Here is a 19,034-nt window from a genome sequence, read left to right as displayed (position 1 = left end):
CTCTGAGAACAACAAGCATCTTGGATCAGCATGACTGTGACTACTGGAAGACTTTGCAATGTTGCTGCAATTTGGTTGATGTCATAGGTGACACTAAAATTGTGCTGATCTCTGCCTTGAATTAAACTGGCTGGATTGGAGCACTCTCAAAATCTTACTGTTTTGTCCTTGCTCAGCATTCCTTCAAAAACATGTGCTTGTTTATTCCCCTTTTCTCTTGCCTTTCTGCCATACATCAGTCCTGCCACCATGATCTGTGTCTATTCCTTTTGTACTAAATTTCACTCCATTTTCCAAATCAATGCCACTGTGGTAATTGTTCAATGATTCTAATAGTGAAATCAGATGTCACTTCTGTCGTTGCCTGCTTGAATATCCGTGATGCTGCAAAGAAGTTGACATCTTATTAATGTAATAGAGACAGCACTATGATTACAAAAACACTATGAAATATAGGCACCAGATAATTACATTTAAGATAACTAGGTGAGCCTGGGAAATAGATGTTGCACAGTGTTTCTTCTAGATTTTGAGAAGCGCTCAATCTTGGCTTTCCTGTGGTGTTTTGCAAGCAGTCTGAACACTTATGTCCATTTTTGTTGATTCCCGGTATTAAAAGTGATTCATGAAGTAGAATTTAATGGAGCAAAAGAACCTATGGTCTTCATTATTCAGATCCACTGACTACTCCAAGAATTAGCAAGTTGAAATGAATGATGTATTCCTTTTAAATTAAACTGACTAAAATTTGAATTCTGACCTTTTACTTTGATTATTCTGGAGAGAGCAGATCATACATGCAAGTGCCCAGTCTCTCAGTTTATTAATCCTAGTTTATTTCTACAAGCAATTTCTCTAGATACGGAGATGTCACAGAGCAGCAATTCAGAGTATTGGTTAGTATGCTCTGTATTATACCCTGCTACAGATTGGCTAGTGCAAATTTGAAAAGATTTGTAGAATCTACTAAATACAAAGATTGGGAAGTATGTTATCAGAGGAATTCTGAACCTAACTGAGGCATTCTCAAACTATGCTACAATTTAAACTATCTCAATTCCTGGATCATAAAGTCCTCCTAAAGGTCTTCTCCATCCCACTCAGTCTTTGGGACTTGTTGTTAGTGCCGCTTTATAAAGTTTTAGTCACACCTGGAATACTGCATCCACTTTTGGTCATCACATTACAAAAAAGATGTTGAGACTTCGGGAAAAAGTGCAAAGAAGAGCAACTAACATGATTAAAGGCCTGGAGACTAAAACATATGAAGAATGGTTGCAGGATTTGTTTTTGGCTAGTCTAGAGAAAAAAAAAGACTATTGGTGACATGATAGCAGTATTCCAGCATTTGAGAGATTGCCACAAAGAGGAAGAGGTCAACTTATTTACCAAAGTACCTGGAGGCAGGACAAGAAACAATAGATGAAAACTAATCAAGGAGAGAAGCAACCTGGAACTAAGGAGAAACTTCTTAACAGTGAGGACAATTAACCAGTGGAACAGCTTGGCTTCAGAAGTTATAGATGCTTCATCACTGGAGGTTTTTAAGAGACTTGGGACAGACACTTGTCTGACATAGGGTCTCCTGCTTGAGCAGGGCGTTGGATTAGAAGACCTTGAAGGTCCCTTCCAGCTCTATTTTGATTGATTGATTGATTGATTGATTGATTGATTGATGAAAGTGATATCTAGAATGTGTAGGAGAGATGTTTACCTACATTTCTTCTAGTTTGTTTTTTTCTTTGGAGTGTCCTTCTTTTCAACCACTAACTTTCTAATTTGAAGTTTTGTTGAATGGCTTAATTGAAACTATGAACCATTTTCTATATATTACCAAAATTATCTTAGGGAACAAGGAGGATGCATAGTTTAAATTTAAAACTGAGATATTTTTTTCTTATACAGTATTTATATGTTATTATATATAGTGTATGTTTCAGTATTTTGTTGCTGGTTCTTCTACAAGATTTCATTCCTCCCAAGTTTAGAAAGTTGTATAAAATGAGGATAATCTCTGTGAGGGAAATAGGCAGTTTCTAAATTAGATAGGTAAAGATAGATGATAGATAGATAGATAGATAGATAGATAGATAGATAGATAGATAGATAGATAGATAGATTAATAGATAGATAGATAGAATTAGAAATAGGTAAATGTAGAATTTCCCTATTCAGTGTTTAAAAAGGTAGGAGAAAGTGAAAATGTACAAGGAAATCTCAGTCTGCCTTCTTATCTCCACAGATGGCCACTCAATTGTGCAGAAAGATTTTGCAAAATATATTGGTAATAGTTGAGTTGCAATAACAGTTACAACAATAATGGTTATAAGAAGGGCTACAAGTTGTAAGATCCTTTATGGAATACTGAGTCAGACTCAAGAAAATCCATCCATTTCATCCTATAACTATATGTTGAATACATAGAGAGGGATGCTGGACTGAAATAAAATGAGCATGATCTTAAAATTATAGGAAGAAATATCAAGAATATATTCTGTACTCATGGTGCAACTTTAAAAGATGAAAATGAACTCCAAGCTCTAGTAATGAAATTCAGGATAACTAGCTTGACTGTCAACAGCAGAAAATCCACCAGTCAAGAAATATACCTCAGACTGGAGTACCTCTGGAGTAGCAATTTTTAGATGTGGTGATGGGCATCAGAATTGTGCAGGCAATTGATGTAAAAGCTGAAGTGTGAAGAAGCAGGATAGAAATAGTATTGATGCTTTTGAACGTTTGCAGAAGACATCAGAATATCATGGACAGCCAAGAAAATGAACAGTTCACAGAACAAATTAACCAAGTTCTAAGTTAAGGTACATTTTATTTATTTATTTGGCTTATGATCATGTACAGAAAGCTGGGAGTCTACTGTATCAAAGATAATAGATGTTTGGCAGTTGTTGGGACCTGGAAGCAGCCACCAAGGTGCTTCCGGGTCAAGAGGTATTAGCCGGTGATGTCACCATTGCCTGGGGGATGTGCAATGGGGACTTCCCTCTCTCATCCTCCCACAGGTTCCCATCAAAGTGGTACCTATTTATCTATTTGCATTTAACATGCTTTCAAACTGCTAGGTTGGCAGGAATGGAAGTGAGTGCTGGGAACTCATCCTACCACACAGTACCCAGGTCTCAAACTCGGACTTGTCAATTGTCAAGCCTCCATTCTAACCACAGAGCCACTGCACCTTGCAGTTCAGGCACAAATGACTAGGCTCAAATTGTATATTAGGCAAAGGCACAGCCCCTGAGGAGTCCATTGTGTTGGGAAAGATGGAAGGAATGACATGATGATAATAACCAGCAACAAAGTGGATGGACTCAATTATAGCAGCAATGAATACATGATTGTGAGACGTGAATGTCCGGATTGGAGATAGTTCATCACTGAGAAATCCTATCTATATTGTTACTATGAATTGATACTGACTTGATGGCATATAATCAATCATCCTATGACATTTAATAAGAAAGACAGCCTGGCCTTGAAAAAAGTACAGTGTTTTGATATTACCATGTGGTTATTGTTAAAAGAACTGAAAGACCAGGTTAAGGACAGATCATTGTGGAGAAAGTCTGTATGGTCCCTAAGAGTCAACACCATCTTGACTCTTAATTACGGTAATCAGTAATGTTTTTATAGTAAAACTTATTTGAAAGCAATTTAATTTTATTTGCACCTACCATTTCTCTATGTTATTCTGCAAGTGAATTGGAAAAATATAGAAAACAGAAGAAAAACAATTTTCTGCATTGGAAATGTTACTTCTGATTAGTCACATATACATGGTTAATCATTCAGGATTATTAAACCTCAATGTAACCTTGAGCTGGCTTGTCTGTGTCTTCATAGATTAATTGACATTTACCTTCTTTATATAGATTCTGAATAGTAAACCACAATTCAATCTGAAATAACAATCTGCAATAACAATAACAAGCAATCGGAATTACCAATAAACTGCCTATGATGGTTGCCTGAATACACTAAGAATCAAAAGTCTAATGGTGCTTAATACAGTGCTAAATTGTACTGAGGCCAGTGAAATGCAGTTTTGAATAGGTATGCATAGATTTGAGCTGACTGTCTTTTTCATTCCCATAGTAAGAAAACAAGATCAGCTGCATATTTTTTAAAGTCCTTCAGAAATAACCTTGCCAATAGTATTGAAAATGTGCCTGTTTTTCTTGTACCTTTTTTAAGTTATAAAATTGAAAATATTCTCACGGAGCAGTTAGAGAAACAATTTCTTTTCTCAGAAATGATTGGGAAATGCACAGCACTTTGAGCTTTTAGAAGCTTTGCATAACAGAAAAAGCCTACTGAGAACATTCAAACTCTGTAGAAGTTGTAAAAAATATTTGGAAGTAGTAGGCATTTCACTCACTGCATGGTATTCTCCTTTTAGCTGCTTCAAATGATTTGGTGGTGACTTCTTCTTTATTACTTCTTGTCACACACACACACACACACACACACACATATTGGCTTTCCAAATGTTGACATTTTAACTTTCCCTGATTGCTTGCGTGGCCCAGTTTCTGGCATGCCACGGACCGGTGCACAGACTCGGCGTTGGGGACCCCTATCTCATACCATTAAACTCTACTGTTTAATACTGATTTTGCCAAAGACATATCCAGTTGAGCAGCCTGCTCTGTTCACCCAGCAGTTGACAATGAAATACTTGGTTGCCTCTAAGAGGTCTTAGAGCTGTTTAAGGCGAGCTACCACTGAAGACTTCATCATGAATTTGTTTGAGCTGCTTTTCCGTTAGGGCCTCTTAACCACCACATGTGGTAACAAATTCCATAGTTTAATTATACAAGATGTATGTCCTTTTGCCTGTCTTAAATTTCCCAATATTCAGCTTTATTGTAGGCCTTCAGGCTCTAATAAATGAAAGAATGAGAAAAAGAACCCCTTATCTGTTTTCTCCATGCAGTTCATAATTTTATGAGCATGTACATCCGCTGACTAATCTTTTCCCCCTAAACTTAAAAAGGTTCAATTGTTCCAACCTTATCTTAGAGGAGAGTTGATCCAACTCCCTACCAGTTCTTTACTTTTTACCAATTCTACAGTATACTTTTTGAGATACAGCAATTGTTCTACAGAGTATTTCCAGTATGTCCACAGCCTTCTCTCTAGAAATGGCTCACCGAAAAAGCATAATACTGATAGTTTATTTTTTATCTTTCTATATCATCTTCTTTTGTATTCTTCATGGTTGACTACGCCAGGTTGACATTATCATTAAATTTACCTATCATGGCTCCAGGATCTGTAACTCATACACTGTCATTGGATAGATATAATTATTTTTTCCATGAGCACCATTTTGTGTTTATATTAAAACATTTTCATGCTCTTGCTATTTATCCAGCTTGGAGAAAGCCCTTCTGGAGCACTTTGCAATCTGTTTATTTTTATTACTTTGCATAATTTGGTCTGATCAGCGAACATGGCCATCTCAGTATTTCACAAATAACTTTAGATTAAGGGTGGCCAAGCAGTTTTTCCAACCATGTTGCTGAATTACAGTTTTCCACATGTTTCACCATTAGATATTGTGAAAGTTGTAGCTGAGCAACACCTGGAGGGGAAGAGGCTCCCTACCTGCTCACTTGTTAAAAACACACTAACTTCATACAAATTCTTGTCTCTACTTCCTACTTGTTGATTTCATGTCATTTATTTATTTATAGATATTTATTAAGAAATAAATCCTGGTGTACAAGGTTGCCTAGATCTGCATTCGAGTTTTATTTGTAGACAACACGATAACTAGCAAGAGTGACAATCATTGAAACTGTTACTGACAACATAAGCATTTTCTCTGGGTTTATATCTATACCAGGGGTAGGCAACCTTGGCTCTTTTATGACTCGTGGACTTCAACCCCAGAATTCCTGAACCAGCTTGGAAATCTCTCCATTTCTCCTCAGCATGGCTGGCTCAGGAATTCTGGGAGTTGAAGTCCACAAGTCATAAAAGAGCCAAGGTTGCCTACCCTGATCTATACTGTTGACTGATTCATAAAATCTATCTGTTCTGCAATGGTTACCAGAGTTATTTTCATATAGTAGTTATCAGCATTCCAAGCTAGCTCCCATAATCCCTGGCCAGAAAGATTCATGTACAGAAAAACTACAATAGGTAAATATTTCATCTATAAAAGGCAGTATCTTATTTTGTTGTGTTGTGTACAGAATTGCTTCTGAAGACTGAAAGCATCGGGGTCTAATGGGGCAAATACACAACACAGTCTACAGTAGTATATATTTTTTCTGGATAAAATCAGCAATAGCCAATAGGAAGAGATTTGGCATTTCATAATAGCAAAATGCTGCTGTCAGGATGCCCTCTGCATCCAAGATTTTGTCCTTGAAGGTTATTCCTTTTTCTTTTGCTTCCCAAATTGCTGCTGCTCAGTTGGAGCTGCTGTGCCTTCAAAACACATTACTTTGTTATGCTGTTACCCAAAGAAAAATAAGAGAAGGGAGGAGAGACCATAAGAATCCATTATACCATGTTCCCTGATATTAAATGGTTTTGTATAGTATTTTTTCCATCCTCTGGCATGTACAGCTTGCTGTTTGACAAGGGGAAAGTCTAAGATTGGTATTCAGGAACATCAGTTCACCTCCAGCTGCCCTTATATTATCACGAAGGAACAGCCTTTCCACACAGCAGGTCAAAGGCATTTTTTAGAAAGACATGGAAGGAGCAGCCTTTTCACACAGCAGGTCAAAGGCAATTTTTAGAAAAGCATGGAAGAGGCCCACTGCCAGAAACAACATTAGATAAATATTCAGTGTTGGGTATTTGCATCCTTCCATATGATATTTAGGCTACAGTGTTCAAAAATTTGTTTCTGATACTGCTTCACAAAGCTTGCCTTTATTTTGAAACAATAATATTATCTGTGCATTGCACAAAGTCTGTGGAAAGATATATACAGTAAGAATAGAAATATTAAGGCTTGTCTGCTTTATCTATACTTACCTACCATAGTCAGACTTGGTAGTTGCCCGTTGAATGGCATCATGTGTCTTTGATGTGTGTTGATAGTCTATAGCAATGTTTCTCAGATTAGGCCCTCCAGATTTTTTTTATACACATCCATTTTTGTCTGGCATAGATAGCAGGTTATGTGCAGGGTTGAGGTTGTTGTCAGACTTGCTGCTTACTGCAGCCAGATTTGTAGATCATTCTGTGCCATGGTTTCTTTTCTCTATGGTATGCTGAGCGAATCACAAATTCTCTTGAATCTTCTATATCATCATTTGCCAACTTAGTGCTCTCTGTGTCTGTTCGACCACAAATTCCATAATTTGGTTCATGGCTACACTGATTTGGAATTAAAGGGTTTCTTGGGGTAATTGGATAGATAATAGCTGGATAATACTAATTGGAAATTACAGGGAGTACAGTTCAACATGTAGAATGCACCAGGTTGAAGAGGGTTGTTTTTGTAAACTTGTGTGCATATTTTTTGTATATGCAAAGACATAAGTGAAGAGAAACTAATTCTAAGAGTTCATGATAAGGATGTAGGTGGAGACTGTTACCTTGCTGAACTAATTGGTTTCTCTGATGCAAATTATAGTGCTGTTGCCATTTCAAGTGCTATATGACATGATAGCAGTGGTCTGTAGATATAAAAATTGAGACAGCTTGCTGGTTTCCATTTATTTACTCTAAATATTTTCCCTTTTTTTCTTATAGACTTTTAATCATATTAGTCTGTTTCATTTTCTGTTTTGAGCTTCACTGGCTCTTCCACCACCTTCAGCTATGTACCATCTGCTGCTAGTCTCAATATCCACTGAATTATACGCACAGTGGGAGAGATGAGGGCAGTGTGCTAGGTTTCAACCACTGGATTGGGCATATGTGGGATTTCACAAAATAGTTTTCTGATTAAGGCTTGGGGGCATACCATAAATATCCTGAGAAAATTAGAATCTCAATTTCAAAGGCTTCTGACCACATGGCATGCTCAACTTATAAAAGTGGAAGGCTGTTCTGAAAAGCAAAAATCAAAGAAATTAAATAACTGGCCAGGCACTCAAATACAATCTTGTGTTTCTACATCTATTTTTTTTACATCCTCTGCACTTTTGACATTAACTATCGGTCTGGATGCTGTAAATCCATTTTTACTGCCTTCTCTTTTATAATACTTCAGTTACACATTTTATTTGTTTGTTTATTTCTTCAAATCTATGGCCACCCATCTCAGTCAATGACTGGGTGGTTTATAATTCAGAAAAGATATTATGATTAATTTTCTTTAAAAAAAACAATAAAAGCAGAAAAACCAGTAAGGAAAACATTAAAAACATCCAATTCAACGTACCCAAGAACAAGTTGGGTACAAGAGCCTTGGTGGAGCAGTGGGCTAATGCCTCCTTAAGTAACACCAGCTGCCTGCAATTAGTGCAGGTTCGCATCCCACCAGGCTCAAGGTTGACTCAGCCTTCCATCCTTCCGAGGTAGGTAAAATGAGGACCCAGATTGTTGGGGGCAATTAAGCTGACTTTGTAATAATGCCGCTTGGGGTGTGTGTGAAAGCCCTAATAAGCAGGCATATACATAGAATGAAGGCTACTGCTAAGCTTGTAAGCCACCCTGAGTCTTCAGAGAAGGGCGGGATATAAATGGAATTAAAAAAAAAGTTATGAATATCTTAGTACTATGCATGTATGTACACTATATGTGTAGATATTGAGCTACAGGTAAATATAAATATGTAGAGTCAGTGTAGTATAGTGGTTAAGGTATTGGACTAGGAGAGGAGGGGAAAAGAGAAAACAAGGTTTTGCTCATGTGATTTCTTCCATTAAGCACAGAAGCTGACTTGGTGGGCCAATCACTCCTGTCTCAGAGAGTGGGAGACCTAGACTGAGAAGCTTCTATCACTCATACATGCACTGATAGATTAATCTGCCACTGAAGGTAATTTCAGAGGAGCGTCCTTCATCCTACAATGAATTAATTTTGCCTAATCATTAGAATTAGATATATTAAAATCTGTGAGACGTAGGTTGCTTTTTTCACCAGACACTGCAATAAGAGAAAGGTCCCTGCAAGGAATGCTAAGATAACTGCACATATGAGAAGAAAATATATTGAGTGAAAAAAGCTGTCCATAGGCAGTTGTTTGGTTTAAGAACTTTATTATAGATTGGTCATGGTATTTCCTACTCTGAACATTGACGGTGTTCTATTCTATTAGTGGTTTCTTTTTTTTTCTTTTCCAGAAGTATTTTATAGAAGGTTTGAATTTGTCAGCGCTCCAATTTCTTTCTTTGTTCATCTCTTTCAACAGATCTATGATGAGAAGAAGAATTTATTTGAAGTAAGAGACAACATCCCTGAAAAAATCGTGGAGAAAGTGGCAGGGGACATTGAGAGTCTCCTGGCCAAGAAAGTTCAAGCTTTAAAGGTAAAATGGCTCCCCCGTTTCAGTGCGTCTGAATGAAAAAGGCAGGAGGAGGGAATGGAATTGATACCTGTGATGATCCTCTGATATCCCCAGGGATTGATTGATACTTTATTACAAGGTTTCACAGAAGGTTTCTAAGAAATGGATAATGTTAAACAAAGTGCTTGCATAGCTCTTCCAAATATTTTCTCCTTTGCATCTCTGACGTATATAAGTCTACAATCAAAGATTGTGTGAAATGTGTCCCCTAGCCCTTTCCTTTTTAAGCAGTCTAAACTCCCTCAGGCTCTAACCTATTTTGGGCTCTTGAGATGAGTGGCCTTTTCTGCTCCTTTGGGAGGATATTTTGCAAAATGTGAGTGAATGAAACAGAGAGTAATAGCAATTGTCTGCAGTTAAATCTGGGCTTTCAAGTAGGTTTTCAAGCCAACTTTTGATTTTATATAATTTCCTTCCTTGTTATACAGTGCAGAGCAGATCAGCATGTTTAAGCTCTAATATTAGATGGACCTGACTTTTCCTGTGACAACATTCAATATGTACATTTTCTGTTTTATCTTTTCTGCTTAGATATCACACTGAGGATTCTCAGTAAATCGCTTTTATATGTGCATATTTTTGCATAGTTTAATTGCCTCAACATTAGCAGATATTATTAAATTGTTTGTTATTATGACCTGTTTGTGATTTCCCAGAAACCTTGTGACCGTAGTAGTTCATAATGCCAAAAAATAGAATAGCAATAATAATATCGCAAAGCAATGATATATATTAATTTTGGTGAACCCTCATTTATTTCAAAGGCATATCAACTTTTCAGTCCATAAAACTGAAATTCTAAAGGAGTAGCAAAGCAACACATGGCAGTGATAGTTTCACAATGTAGATTAAAATCAGTCAGATCCTTCAGAAAGATAAGCAAAAACAATACAATAAAGTGCATAAAGATTAAAGTACAATTATGCAAAAATGCAGTCAGCTTCAGTTATCTTGGCAATTGGCATTTTCAAAGCTCAGCAGTAGTTCAGGTCACAACACTCCTTCCTGTCTTTTAACTAGGTCAGTCTTTCCACATGCTACCTTCTTTCCCAAGTCATTCAAAGAGACAGTCAGTGGGACTCAGTTTTTCAGTGCACATACATGGGGCCAGTCTTAGCTACTGTTGGTATCATCACATTTCATCTGTGTTCAAGGCCAGTTGCTACGATCTCCTACCCCATCCCAGAGCTAGGAGTAAAGTGTGATGCTCTAAATCTTGCAACCTCCACACCAGGCACCCAGAATGAATGTGCACCATACTACCGTACATCTTTAGTGCACAACATTCTGAGAGCTTTGATTGGTGGTTCTCTTAGATGAAATTCCAGCTTCTGCTCAACGTTGTTCCACATGAAAAGCCCCAGCATACAAAACAGTCTGCTTACTTTAATATTTTCTTTTTTTTATTTCCCACTGTACCAGCGACCAATTACATTTGTTTTTAATATCCTTGAATCTGTGGATTGACTGTTTGACTTAATGACCACTGGGTGGGAGCAGAAAGTTAGAGCTTTTTTTAAAGTTTTGGCTGCCACCTAGTGGTCATCCAGATTTTTGCTGAGATGCAGATACTGAAAAACTGGAATTTGAGAAAGAGGGTCAGCTGCAAAGATTAATGTGGGAACTATAAACTATCCCAAGTACATAACATGAAGAGAGAAGGCAAGGGACCTGTGCTTCCTTAGGAGCAGCAACTGCTGGGAAGGGAATTCCTAATTACACAGGCAACAGCAGAGTAAGCACCAAACTCTTTCAATTACATTTCAATTACATGTGTTAAGTCATGCATAGGATGGACATTGTCAAGGTTTTATACCCTCTAGATCCAACAGCTGATCCATGCATTTATAAAAGAAAGGAAAGGGAGCTGCAAAGTTCCAAATTCCCCTGAGGCCAAAGGAAGAGTGAAGAGGCTGGATTCATAGGAAACCACTTGGCGTGAGAGGATTGCTGATATGGCATATGTTGTTTCAGACTGCCTCGCTGATACATATTAATATGTTCTACAATGGCTGCACATAGTCTCTTCTGGCAGGATATTGGGGAAAACATTACCTCAGAGCATGCTGCAGTACCTTAAAGTGTCCCTGGACCAACTCAGCTACAGAGAGACTTGGGGAACATTAGTAGGCCATCCTCAGGCCAAGAAAAGAATCAGTGGATTTGTCTCATAAATTCTACTCACATTTTTCTTTGTAGCCACACATTAACTTTCTAAGCACATTTCAAAGAGAGGCAGTGTCCACTATGTTACTATTAATCCTAGCCAAAGTTTTACTCATATGTATGTGATTTGCATGATAGACACAGCGTTGTACAATACCAGAACCAACCCCATCCCATACAGCAGAAATACATAAAGAGTATGACCCTCCAGCATTTGTTCTGCAGCATCAGCATCTACCCCATGGTAAAAAAAAAGGTTTAGTGCCCACCTCCTTTTCCTTGGATTTTTTGAAACATGGGCTTGTTTACCTCTTAGTCCCTCTCCGAATGGATCCTGGTCCCACCACTTTTGGAGTGTGGCCCTTCACGTGCCTCACAAGGCTTGGCACATGCCTTGAACTCTGCATATTTCCACCCCACACGAATGTGACATTCCCCGTTTTCTGCTCCATGTTGAAAGTAGTGTTTTTCAGTGTTCAAAGTTGCTTTCTGGTTCTGCCTGCTGAGCTTTCTTCAGATGCTGTGCTCTGATCTGGCAGTGTGCAGAAACAGGAACACCTTCTTATCTGGGTCAGTGGTCATCACTCGGTAGCAGCCTAATCTTGGCTGCAGTTATTATTACCATGGTGTTTTAGCAGCGTAGTGGTCATAGTACCTGCTTATATATCGAAGGCTCAAAACCCAGTAGAGCTACCTATTTATTTGTTGGTGTTTAATTTTTTTTTTAATAAGTCCACTGATAACGCCATTTCAGCTGTTTTTCCAGTTACTTGGGAAGGAAAGATTTCATTCCAGTTCTCAAATAAGCCAGATGAATAAGTAGTACAGTTACAGTTTACTGCCACATGTACCTGGGGAGAGGGGGAATGAAAAGGTGCAGCGTTTTCCCTCTTGTTCTTTAAAGAATGTATTGTAATAAAGCGAGCATCTCAGAGAGAGAAAAATAAATTTAAAAAGTTCTGCTGGGTTTCAAAGATGTAATGTTCTGCACATTAAACAAATGCTATAATCGCTCTCCTGCTGAGAGGTTCTTTTGTCTGTGGGAGTATAATTCGACTTTGTATACATGTATTTTGTTGTGTGAATATAGATGTGTGTGTGTGTGTGTGTGTGTATATATATATATATATATATATATATATATATATATATATATATATATGAGTTGCCCAGCAGGGGGCATGCTAGTTGGCAATTCTAGTTTGAACATCTGGCAAATTGCTGGCAAAGCCCCCAAACCAGACAGAATTTTCTTAAAACAGTTTAGAAGTCAGCTGCCAGCAGGGAATATGATTGCTTTAAGGATGCTGTACTGTTACATTCTACATTCTAAAGTTCTATTAACACTTGATTGTGCTACATTAGAAGTCTTCTATTTCACTACACAGCAGACTGCCCACTACAATTGACATTGGCTTTTGTTTTGGTTTCTTTTGCAATTTCATGTATCTCCCGAAGCAAGATATATTACAGTAGGGTATACATGCAGACCTCAAATTTATTTTTTTCTTCTTTGTACTGTAATTGAGTCATCCAGGGACTTTTCTTTCTTTTTTTTCACAATAAAAGAAAAGTTGTGATTTTTTTTCATGCACGTAGGAATTGGGATGATGAGGATGAGTTAATGGAAATGAATGAGATGAGCGTAATACTCAGGATGTCAGTGCATTTCACTGCATTTATTCTAGACAGCCTTACCTTTCCTCTCTGCGATAGTCCTGTAAGAATTAGAGGATTATTTTACTGAAGAAAGTTTTATATTGAGTCAGCAATGACTAAAATAGGAGATACATTCCTGTTGATTTAAGATTTTATTATCAAACTTGGATGTCTCCCATCTGCCAAAGATGATTCTAGGAAGCTTACAGATATTGAATAAAAGGCAGATTAACACATTAAAGCAATAAATAAAAGTCATAAATTCCATGACTGACGGGCCCGCAGTATGCCCTTTCAGCTAGCATGGATGTGTATTCCATCAGGTTGAGCCAGTTTCTCAGATAGAATGAACCCATGCCATGAAAGGCTTTCAAGGTGATAACCAACACTCAGTGCAACTCATGGAACATCAGTATAACATGGCCTACCCTAAGAGCCCCAAGAACTGCCTACACAGCTGCATTCTGCACCAACTTCTGGATCCCCTTCAAGGGTAGCCCTATATAGAGTGCATTGTCCAAGCATGAGATGACCAGGACTTGAGTTAGTGCAGGGACTCCAAATCTAGAAAGGGCACAACTGGCACGCAACATGGAGTTGTGCAGAGGCTCTCCTAGCATTGACTGCAACTTCATCAAGTAGCAGACACAAGTCCAGGAGAACACCAGATTATGCACGGGGTCTGTCTAGGCTAGTACAGCCCCATCCAAAACTAAAGAAATCCTAGAACTTTCATTTATTCATACCTTGTTTTGCAGAGCAAAATATCAACAAAAGTAAATTAAATATGTGTGATCTGCATGATGAGAATGTTAATATTTACTATCTCTTAGCTCTCCTGAAAAAAAACAAAATAAATATTGATTGAACAACGTTGATAGGACTTAAGTGCTTTGGCTAACTTGTAAGAATCTACAGTGATTCCATAATCCTTGCATATTCAGTCAAAATGAAGACCTAGTTTGTTCAGCATAAGATAGCTTCTGACTAAAGTATAGGATTCCATGGATTGGAAATAAATTGCACAAGAAGAAATTGGGTGGAGAGTAGATATTCTGAGATAAAGTATGTATTGATGTCAATATAACCTGTCTCTAACAGCTTTTAATATTTCTGTATGTTATTCTGGGTCACAGAGTATTTTCTGTGTCATATAAATGCTGCATGTTCTACATTCTATTGAAGTTACAGTTGAAGTATGTAATTTATCTATGGAAACCTGAATTAAGATAATTAAGTTGATGTTTGTGTTTTGCAATTCCTTTTGTACAATAATGTAGCAGTTGGGCAGTATGAAATTAATTGATTATGTGCTATCAAGTCAGTGTTGATGCTTAGTAACCACACAGATTTTCTCTAGAAGGATCTGACCTTAACCTTCTCCTTCAGGTCTTCCAATGTCACACCCATTGCCACTGTAGGTGAGTCCATCCATTTTGCTGGTGGTCTTTCTCTTCTGTATCCTTCCCTTTCTGTATCCTTCTTTTATAGAGAGCAAGGTCTTTGCATCATCCGTTGTCCCTTGATTCTGGGTTGATTTGTTGAATGAGCTATTTGTTTGGGTTGAAGTTATTTTGGGGGGAGGGATCTCTCTCTGATATTCTTATGAGTATTCTCTATCACCAATGTTAAAAAATGTGAATATTCTTTCTGCAGGCTCCAAAACCAGAAAAGACACGTTGAGGTTCTTCTAAGCCGCTTCCTTCCTTTATTTATAAACAGAAATCTTGCTACTCAAAAACAGATTACTTGCACCATTAAACATATGGTTGAGAACTCCTAAGGTGGAGCCATTTTAGCTTTACACATTTGATGTCTCTTCCTCCTGGGAATCCTGAATATATTTCACCATATTTTCTATCCTGCTTCTTCAAAGTCCAGCTTTCACTTCCATAGAGCATCACAGGGCACAGTACTTGAACTCTAGTGATCTTTCTAAATATAGATATATCGAGGTATCTTTTTAAAGGCTTTCATGGCTGCTGTACCAAGTTCTAGTATGTGGTGTATTTCTTGACTGTTTGCTCCTTTATTATTGATGGTAAAGGGTAGAAACATCCACCATTTCAGTACCTTCATTATCAGTTCTCTATCAAGTTGTTGTGCCAGTTGTTATTAGTTTGATCTCCTTTATATTTAATTTTAGTCCTGTTTTGTCATTACATTCTTGAGTTTTAGTACTAGACTGCAGATCCTTTGCAGCTATAAGTGTAGTGTCCTCAGGGCAGCATAATTTATTGATGTTTCTTCTTCTAATATTTAAACCACACTCCTCTTCCAACCAGCTTCCTCTTTATATTCAGCATATAGTTTGAATGAATAAGGGGAGTGTATACAGGTTTGTTGCACTCCTTTGCCTATCTGGAGCTATTCTGTTTTGCCATCTCTGCTTGTATTATGGCTCCTTGATCTGTATAAAGCTTTCGCATGAGAACAATAATATGTTCTGGAATTCCCATTTTTCTAAGCCCATTTGATAGCTTCACATGATCAATACAATTTAAAGCCTCTCTTCAATCAATTAAAATATTGAGGGATTTTTAAAATGTTCTTTGCCGTTCTCTTTTTGGGAGGGATAGTAAAGGCTATAGGCCACATGATCAGGAAGATTTTAATGTGTTTGAGCAACATGGTGGAACTAAGGTAACATACGACATACGAACCGACAATCTTTGCTGGCCTGGCGAGTTTCTAGTTGTTTTGGAACTGTTGGTGAGACCGTTAAAAGTCGTTGGCGCTGTTTGAATTTGTTCTACCAGCAGCAACATCTGACTGCTGGTCTAGTGATGGATTCTATTGCAAATCAGGGAGGTTTCCAGAGGAGGCAGAGGAGGAGAGGACCTGGAGCTTATGGAGTGAAGGAACTGGATGAGGCTGTCGGCAGGCCCAGAGGAAGAGAGAGAGGCTTTTGGAGGAGTTGGTGGCGGCGGCAGCAGCGTGCTCCAGGGGCGAAAAGAAGCAAGGACTCTTTAAGGAAAGGGTGGAAGAGTCAGCATCAGAAAAAGGAAAGAAGGCGAGGTTGTCAGAATACAAGAAAATTTGAGGGCTAATCCACATTTCCATCTGTCCTGTTTGCCATCGTTCACTCCCTAGAGACTAAAATGGACAATGTGAAATTTGAGCGGGCCCCGAACAAGGAGTATATATCGGAGGTGGTGACCCTTTGAGAGCTGTATGCAACGAAATTTCATTTTGATGTATGCCGATCATACAATAAAGTTATCATCAATTTCCCAGCATGTACCAGCAATAAGGATTCGTGTTTCTTGGCCTTTTCTAAATATGACATCTCCTTTTTCAGGCAGAATTCTAATCTGTCTTTGATGATCCTAAATATTATTTTGCTAGCTTATGAAATTTAAGATACTGTACAATAGTTTGCACACTCTGTTAAATCTCTGCTTTTTTTGGTATTGGAATATGAGTGACCTCTTCCAGCCTGTTGGCCACCATGTTGCTGCATACTTTGGTTGGACCCTTTACTGATTCTTTGTTGCTTGACATAGTTCTGGCGGTATTTCCTGTAGCCTTCTAATGTTTTAATGATTGGAGTGCTGATCTAACTTCACCTTCTATCTAGTACTAGAGGTTCTTGTAAGTAGGGAATATTTTTAAGATAAGTTGTTTATTGACATCTCTCTTGTACTTGGATATTTCAGTATCCAAGTCTGCTTTCATCTTCAATGGAAATGCATTCATTTGTAACAACTTTTTAAACTTCACACCACAATTCCTCTGGTTTTCTATTAGTGAAGTTCAGGACTTCAGAGTGATTCCTAATGTTTTCCCCTTAAATGGTGGAAACATGTTTCATATGTTTTGGATATGGATTGGTTGCTTATCTGCTTTAGCTTGACTTGGAACCTGCACATAAGCAATTCATAGTCTGTTCCACAGTCAGCCCCCAGCCACAATTTTGTTGTTACAACTAACCTCTTCCACCTTTTTGTGACAATGATATAGTCAATTTGATTTTTCTGTACTCTTATCTGTTTACGTCCATGCATATTTAAAGATTGTGTTAGCAATGACAAACATAATTGAATTGGCAGAAACTGACAAATTATTCTGCTGCTTCATTTTTTGTTTCCCGGGCCGTACAGCCCAAACTAAAATTTCTTCCATATGATTTCGAATGTTGACATTCCAGGTTCCAGTCACAAGCATCACGTCTTGCTTATACTCTTCATCAGTTTCAGACTTTACTTATCTACACAAATCATCAAGTTCATCTTCTTCAGCATCAGTGGTTAGGAACCGATTTAGATAAGTTCTAATCCAGTCTAATCTAAACTAAAGGATTGTCCATAAAAAAAACTAATTGATATCAGTCAGTCACTGAATACCTTGTCTCCTTAAATGCAACACCTTTCCTTCTTTTTCATGTGCTAAGTAATAAGCAGTTGGAACCTCTGACTCAAAATATCTAATCTAGTCTAAGATGTCAATATATAGTTGCTTCATTTCATCTTTTACTGTTTGAGCTTTCCCCTGTCCATGCTTCTTATGTTCCATGTTCCTACTATCATTCTAACTTTATAGCATTAGATTTTCTTTTCCTGTATGGCAACGTCAATTGGATGTTCCAAAGGCTTTAATCAAGCCGTCAGTACTGCAAAAAATCCTCAGCTCTTCCTCAGTAGCATGTTGAGTCCGAGCCGAGGGGCCCGCCATCCAGAACTACATTCTGCATCATTTTATATTGTTTATTCATGGGACTTCCTTAGTAAAGTATTGGAGTGGTTTTGTTGTGATTCAGGATCAGCCTGTGGGTTCGGCAGTTGGGTCGGATGACTCGGATGACTCAGATGAGGGGGAGGAGGGGGGTGTTGAAGAAGAACTTGCTGATGATGGCTTGGAGGCTCCGCAGAGCCCTCAGCCAGGCCCCTCTTACTTGGTGGAGACCCAGCTGCGTGAGCTCGACAGTGTGGATGAAGATGACCCACAGCTGGCCCTGTTCAAGGACGCCCGACGCAGGAGGCAGTCAAGTAGGAGCAAGCAGAGAAAGGCTGTGGGACTTCTCGGAAGGAGGCAAAGAGAGGCCACGCCCTGAACTCTTATAAAGGGAGTGTTTGGGGGAGGGCTGGTTTGCTGAAAGCAACCGCTCCGATAGAGGATCAAAGCTCCGGTATCTTGTTTCATGTTTTGTTGTTTGTTTGTGTAATAAATTTGGCAGACGTATCCCAGCCTCTGCCGTTTGTACAGGGGTTGCCTTTCTGCAAGGCCGGTAGCAGGCTGGTACAGAACAGGTTTACCATTGGCCTTTCCTGCTTGGTGTGGGGAAAAAAATGCCTTTCTCATTTTTACTAAAGTGACATTTCACTTCCGGCATCTTCCTATGTGACTGTTGCCCCACAGTAGGTTCCTGTTTTTGCTTTAGCTGGGCAGCTGGGATGACCTTCATGCCTTTGATGACCCTGCTGGCATATTACTGGCATAAACTCCTGACATTCTTTGCTCATCTCTCTCAGAAAAACCCACCTCTACATAGTAGGACTTTGGGGCGGGGTGGATTATGAAAAAAGGAAATGAAAAGAATTGTTTGCTACTCTGATCAAGATTTCCCCCCTTTCCCCAAATTTACCTGGGCAGCTAAGTTCCTTACACTCAGCCCGGTCTGTCTCTTCTAGTCTTAAAGTAGAGGAGCTATGTGTGTTTAGTACATTTATATGCCACCTGCTCCCTCAACAGATCTAGCCTTCTTAGATAA

At 38.4% G+C, this 19,034-nt stretch overlaps 1 protein-coding gene across 1 annotated transcript in view; it reads left to right on the top strand.

The window, feature by feature from the left end:
- CACNA2D2 (calcium voltage-gated channel auxiliary subunit alpha2delta 2) overlaps window positions 1-19,034 on the top strand; it is a gene marked incomplete at both ends in the record, with an annotated part of 725,967 nt that overhangs the window by 207,019 nt on the left and 499,914 nt on the right. The window contains one exon of the mRNA XM_081316808.1: window positions 9,344-9,460. Coding sequence (XP_081172934.1) covers window positions 9,344-9,460 — 117 coding nt within the window. The remainder of the gene's footprint in view (window positions 1-9,343; window positions 9,461-19,034) is intronic.

This window comes from Vipera berus (assembly GCF_964194415.1).
Source record: "Vipera berus genome assembly, chromosome: 2".
Lineage (NCBI taxonomy): Eukaryota > Metazoa > Chordata > Lepidosauria > Squamata > Viperidae > Vipera > Vipera berus.
This window is presented reverse-complemented; position numbering and strand designations above follow the sequence as displayed.